This window comes from Octopus bimaculoides, chromosome 24 (assembly GCF_001194135.2).
Source record: "Octopus bimaculoides isolate UCB-OBI-ISO-001 chromosome 24, ASM119413v2, whole genome shotgun sequence".
Classification (NCBI taxonomy): domain Eukaryota; kingdom Metazoa; phylum Mollusca; class Cephalopoda; order Octopoda; family Octopodidae; genus Octopus; species Octopus bimaculoides.
Window position 1 is genome coordinate 27,295,992 of NC_069004.1, and position 7,313 is coordinate 27,303,304.

Here is a 7,313-nt window from a genome sequence, read left to right on the forward strand (position 1 = left end):
ATATATACATGCATAAATACATGCATACATATATACATACATATACACATACATACATACATACATACATACATACATTATCTATAGTCTTCAAATTTGTTTTCTCCTTCCTGGATTTGAGAAGCCTAATTTCTCAAGATTGATATTTAAGCAGTGTTTTACATATCCCAGGGCCCCAATAATTACAGGTACAAACCTGAACCTGTAATCTGGATGGAGTAACTGCAGATTTCTCAATAGTTCAGCATAGGTCTTCTCTTTTTCACTGATCTTCAGCTTTATGTTAACATCCGCTGGGCAGCTTATTTCCACAACTGTGCACAGTTTCTCTTCTTTATCCCAAATATTGATAAGATATGGTCGGTAGAACGTTAGCTTCTTGTACCAATATCCAACAATCAAGTCTCTTCCAGGTGCTTTTCTATCCTGGAGTTTCTGGATCACAGTTGCAAGAGTTTCACCATCAATGTTGTATTTCTTGGATGTAACACAAGAGCAATAACTTTTTGGGATTTCTTCCAGCCACAGAGCATCTTGGTTAAATTCCTTCTATCCACTCCAGATCTTCCTCCAGAAGGAGTCTATGTATGCATATATGTATGTCTGTTTACTTCGGAATATAGAACTCTTTATCTGATAAATATGTATGTTCAATTCGTCAAAAGCAAGGAAATTTGTTTTGTAGAACTAACGCAACAGCTGGTAATAGAATAGAATTTGAGGTTCGTTTGTGTCACATTGTTGGCAGCAATGTCAGTAGATTCTCCTACAAGCATTACATTTACTGCGATGAGCTAAGTAAGGTAAACCTGGTATTTTCATGATTTTTTTAAAAGTCGGGATACGTAGGATATTTTGCAACTACGGTTTGTCAATAGCTTCAACTTGGCGAAATCTAGTCACAGACATTAGATATATTAATATAAAAATAAATAAATAAATAAATAAATAAACACTGGCGTTTTTTAATTCTCGTCTCACATGAAGATGATAACAATAATCTTGGCATAGAATGAATAATACAAAATTTTTGCATAATATACAGCGTTCTCCGTTCGGGGAATATTTATAAATAATTTGTTTTTATAAACAAAACCATTGACACATATTGCGATTGTGCCGTTGTATATGTCTGTGCACGTAATAAAAACCAAGCAAGTTCTGGAATATTTATTTAAATGTTACTGAGTTAAAAGTATCCGATGCTCACAATTTATATACAAATGTGTTTCTTTCAACAAATCCGCGCTTAATATTAATGAATTTTGTCTCCTTATTTTTGGAACAAGACCAAATGCATTTCAGGGGAATTAATCATTGTGGAATGAAAACCATTCCAGTTCATTACTAGAGTACATGATTATTTTTAACCAACGTTGATGAGTTGAAAAACAAATATGGAAGTGTGATTTAAATGCAATAAAACGCTGAACGGTGAAACCAAAAACTGCTAGGTTCATTGTCGTATCATCTCTGCCATTTTGTTGATAAATTCATTCTTCTTTTTTTTCCCCAATGTTATTTGAATTAACTCCAAAAACATTTTTATCATAGAGTTTTATGGTATTTCGTAACTCTATTCTTCCTCTACAACTTTTGTTAATCGGTTTTGAATAAATTTTATCTCTTTCCAGACATATGACAACAGAGAGCCAAGTTGAATACAATGAGCATTGTACACATTTGCTTGTCTTCGCTTTCAGTCAAGGCTCCGAAGCTGCTATAGCAATTCCAGACATTTGTGCTGTGTATAGAAAAGATGCTATTCCTGAAAGAATTGCATAGAAATACTTGTCTCGCCTCAAGGATAGAAACGTCGACCTCACAAGCTCTCCGCGTTCCGACAGACCTATTCGTTTTAAAAGGGATCGATTAAGCCAGCTCATCCATGAGAATTTGCAATAATTCACTAGGAAATTGGTGCAGACGGGGTGCTCCCATAATTCTATCGCCCGTCACCTTCAGTTGACGGCTAAAGCCCATATGCGATACGGCGTGTTTGTTCAACACGACGAACGATGCTATAATCACTAATTTGGCCAAAAATGCTATTCAAGATCTCAATTGAAAAGTTCTACCACACCCACCATATGCTGAAAAAACACCTTCAGTTTATTGCCTTTTCAGTCACTCGCCAACAGTCTGCGAGTGCTTTGCTCAATGACGATGAAGGGCTAAAAACGCGATTCAGTTATTTTTTTGATCCAAGACTCGGTGATTTCTACGGTCAACGTATCGACAAGTTAGTAGAACATTGGCAACCACTCGTGAACAATGAAGAATATACTGGTTTCCAATTTTAGCATAAAGTCAGCAAATTTTTTGGTGGGGGCGGTAATTTGATTACATCAACCCCAGTGCTCAACTGGGACTTATTTTATCGACCCTGAAAGGGATGAAAGACAAAGTCGACTACGGCGAGATTTGAGCTCTGAACATAAAGACCTACACTAGGTTCAGCCATCCTTTTGATACGTCTTGTTCTTAGTCCCGAGGGGTTTCTAGCTTCTAGCAATTCTACTGGATCCCATGTTAGCTGTACCATGCTGAGGCTGATGTAATAGAGGTATCGCTTCTAAAATTGCAAGCTTTATGCCAACATTTGAAACCACTCTTATATAAGTTTCCGAAGGTGGTCAACTGGCAGAATCATGAGTGCATTGGCAAAAAAGCGCCATATGGTATTTGTTCCGGTTCTGCTTATATTCTTAGTTCAGATCCTGCCGATGTCAACTTTACCGTTCATCCTTTCCAGACAAGTTCTCGGATCAACGGCATCGACTAACCACCATCTCTTCGTTTTCTCCGCCCACCATTTCTGGGAACTGTCGAGGTGGTACAGTCTTCAGGCACCGCCTCCATAGGGTCCTATCAGAAGCAACTGTCATTACACTTTCTGGCAGGATTCCCAAGCGTGAACAACTGAGAATATGGATATTATCCAACCATTTCGTTTTTGGTTTACTGCTAGGTCTCCTGGCGATTGGTTCGGCTTGAAGAATCCGTCTTGCGATCATTTTCTGCGATGCTATAATCACATGACCGTCTACCGAAGCTTTGACATTCCAATGCGTAGAAGTGGCTTGATCTGGAGACTCTCTCTGATCTCCGAGTTGCGCACTCTGGCGAGTAACGTTACTCCAGTGAGTCCTTCGGAAGAGCCCCATGTAAACTGTTCATATTCGTGAGTGTTATCTTTCGGCTGATACACAACATTCGTGACCCTAAGTGAGGATAGGTACTACAATCGAATTGAAGGTAACAAGTTTGTTTTTTTTGTTGTTGTTTTTTTCACCAAACTTTTCTGGGGATCGAATACTGGAGTCCCAAAACGAATACCCAGATATCTGTGTTCGAGTAAACGGTGCTAAGTCAAAACTGACACCACCCTCTCTTAAAATTGTTGGCTTTGTGCCTTAATCATCCATTTATCTTTTATAGCCATTATTTCTGGGAATATCAGTGGGGTAGAGTCCTCAAACACCTCCCTGTTAAGATCCTATCAGCGGCAACTGTCATTAGACTTTCCGGCTGGATTCTCAAGTATGACAAACCGCCACTATCGATATTATCCAACTATTCCATTCTTGGTCTACCCAGATGTTTGTAATTTGATAAATTATGCCAAACCAACCACTACCTTCTCTTAAAATTCCTGGCCTTGTGTCTTCAGCAGAAATGATTATTCATATATTGACAGATACATCAAAACTTTATTTCTTACATAAATAAAATAATTAGGCCTATCTTGCGTAAACACACAATCATACACAGAAGATATTCAATGATTTCTCTGAGAAGTCTCTAACAATACTAACAAATCCTTCCATTGAAATTTACTAGCACGTTCTTACGTCCATTCTTTTCACACCGTTTGTCGATATCCTTACGGAATTGATAACCTATCATAATAAATGTACTAATTCCAAACGCAATGAAGAATATATATATAGATAAATCTTAAATGCCATAATGGAATAAATTCAATTGCCAAGGCAGTGTAATTCCTCAGCTTTTCAGCTCGCTTCTGTACGATGTTAGAGTAATTTTGAATTGCTATATCAATTATTGTCAGCCTATTGTTCGTTTTGTTAAAGAAAATGACATCAGACTTATCAAGTTCTATATATATATCTATCTGTCTATCTATCTATCCATCTATTGATTTATCGATCGATCTATCTATCTAACAATCTATTTAACTATCCGTCTGTCTGTCTATCAATCCGTCATACTGCATGCTGAAGTTCCATACAATATTTGCATTGACGTTTTCGCAACCAGCTAATATTATGTACGACGTGGTATCAACAAGTTCCTGGACTAGTTATGTTTGATAACAGATAACTTATTTACCTAAGTTTTGACGTCATCGCCCTTCGAAATAGTCACCTTGCACAGAAATACACCGACCCCAGCGTTCCTGCTGCCTTTGGAATCTGGCCTAGAAGTCGTTTTCCGTATGCTGGTCAAGGACCTTCTGCGATTCGTTCTGGATCTCGGCAACAGTGTTAAAACGGCGATCTTTCAGCTGCATTTTCATCTTGGGGAAGAGATGGAAGTCTGCAGGTGCTAAATCTGGCGAATATGGCGTGTGTAGAAGCGATACCTTGTTGTTTTGGGAAAGAACCTCACGAGTGAGGCGAGCTCGGTGACAGGGTGCAGTGTCATCGTGAAAAATCCAGTGTAAACCATTGAATTTTTTTCACCGGTGTGTTGAAACTGGGTGGGTAGGGGTTTATAAAGGTTTAGATACGTTGGGGTGACTGACTTCATAGTGGACAGTCAAGTAATGGGTTTCAGGGATGGGGTCCAATATAGGATGCCTGTATGTTTGTGTGTGAGTAAGAGAGAGAGAGTGTGTGTGTGTGCGTGTGTCTGTGTCTGTGTCTGTGTCTGTGTCTGTTTGTGTGTGTGTGCACGCGTGAGTGTGTGTGTGTGTGGCAACAGCATCATCTCAGATATAGGAGCAGTCCTTCATTGTGGATCTAGCTCGTTTGATCATTAAAACAGGTTAATAGTTGTTGGGGGTTGAACTATTTTCTGGTGCTGAAGAGGAAGACTGGGTTTTGTGACGTAAACTTTACTATGAGTGAGAGTGGGAGGGGGATATAAACAGAGAGAGAGAGAGAGGACAGGAGACTGAAAGTGAGTGCGGGGGGAAAGATACAGATACGTATACAAGTGAGTGTTAAATAGAAAAAGAGTGGCAGAGAGTGAGTGAGTGAGTGAGTGTGTGAGTGATTGAATATGTGTGAGTGTGTGTGTTTAAGGCAGAAAGAAATGGAGAGAAACAGAGACAGACAAAGAAAAAAAGAAAAATATTTATTTTTTTAACAGACTGCGTGTTAAGATTTATGAAATAATCTGAGTTGACTTAAAGAGGAAATAGAAGAAGATTGTTAAGAAACAGAGCGAGTTTTGTTTTTTACAAGTAATGAGTTATAACTGACGACATATTGGTAAGATATTTGCAAAAAGAAAAGCGATGACTGATTAAAATGCCCATTGGTGGTATTGTTTAGTACCAAGCCGATCCAGAAAGAGAGAGAGAGAGAGAGAGAGCAAAGCAAATTTTATGATGAAAGACAGACCAAACAAGACCATCCAGCACAGCTCTGGATTAACCATTAAGTAATATAAGCATGTGTTCTTAGAGCAACAAAGGAAGGGAGCACCACAGAAATGGTAAAAGGCTTACGGTACAAAAGAAATCACTTTGTACTTGCTAAAATAATGTTTGAAGTGGTTTACATGATAGGGAATATGATTCTGAAGTGCACATTGTGTCATAGTGAGAATCTGAACAAAGGCATTGCCACTGAAAACAGTAGGAAAAGAAAAAAAAGCTTTTAAATACAAATAAAGCGCATATATACAAGATAGACATTATTTTATATTAGGTTGTTCCAAAAATACTGTCCAATCGTTCGTTGTAGTGTTTTAGACGAGATTTTACATGCTTAATAATTGATGAGTACTCTTTAATAAATTTTTATTAATTTCTTCCAGAATACAATTTTTAAGCGTAGAAATCCTTAATTTCAAATATGAGAGAAGGAAGAAATGCGTTTGCATTTTTTGCATGAATTCAAGCCTGAACATGATGCTTCATAAACAGCCGTCAAAATCAAGAGAGCATGGGATGAAGAGTCTACAAGTGAGCGGATGGTACGACGGTGTTTTCAGAGATTCCGTAGTGGGAATGAAAGCCTTTGAAGATCAGGAAAATAGAGGATGCCCCTCCACCCTTGATGATCAGCATTTGAAAGCAATTCAGTATTCTGAAACCTAACCAGAGCATAGGAAGTTTACTGTAAGCAACGGGAAGAAATGTGTGTTCACTTGAGCAAAATGAGACCTGCAACGTAGTCCAATTCTGTTCTACGACAGTGCTTGACTGTACGTTTTCCGGATGACACTGCAGAAGCTCACAGACTTAGGATACGAGACTTTACCACCTCCTCCATATTCCCCTGGTCATTCACGTACTGACTACCACTTTTTCAAGCATCTAGACACTTTTTTAAGGCAAAAGACCGTCCGTTTCAAAACCACGGTCGAAACTGAATTCAAGGATTTCTTGGCATCAAAACCTTTGGATTTTTATCGAAGCGGCATAAACGACCTTGTTACTCTATGGGAGAAATGCATATGTATTATGGTCTATTATTGCTTATATTTCGAATTACATTATAATGGGGGAACCAAAATCTTTTAAGTGCCTCTATGGGACTTAATAGATAGATAGATAGATAGATAGATGTATATCATATGCATATGCTCTTTACTCTGACTCATATAGAGACATAGATACAGGCATATACATATAGAGAGAGAGAATAGGTAGACTACTAATAGTGTAGTAAACGTCATATATATATATATATATATATATATATATATATATATATATATATGGATATATACATATATATATGTACACGTGTATATATATATGTGTGTGTGTATGTGTGTATTTGTGGAGGTATCAATTAATGAATAGCAAAAGAACAAGAGTTACGTCATCGGTGTCGTTAGCTTACAGCTGTGTCTTCTGTTCTAAGAAGCAATACTCTCTCAGAGTTGAGATTCTATGCAACTTCCTATAGCATACAATCCCAGCTCTGAGAGTATTGCTTCTTAGAACAGAAGACACAGCTGTAAGCTAATGAAAGTAAATTACGTAACTTCTGTTCGTTCATTATTCATTATATATATGTGTGTGTGTGTGTAATATACATATATGCATATGCATATTTACACACATATATATAAACATATATATATATATATATATATATATATATATA

The 7,313-nt window shown here is 37.5% G+C and overlaps 1 protein-coding gene across 1 annotated transcript in view; it reads right to left on the reverse strand.

The window, feature by feature from the left end:
• Positions 1 to 5,728: 5,728 nt before the first annotated feature.
• The window catches only part of LOC106878878 (protein PIF), a 69,648-nt gene continuing 68,063 nt past the window's right edge, over positions 5,729 to 7,313 (reverse strand). Inside the window, exon 3 of the mRNA XM_052976288.1 lies at positions 5,729 to 5,821. Coding sequence (XP_052832248.1) covers positions 5,729 to 5,821 — 93 coding nt within the window. The remainder of the gene's footprint in view (positions 5,822 to 7,313) is intronic.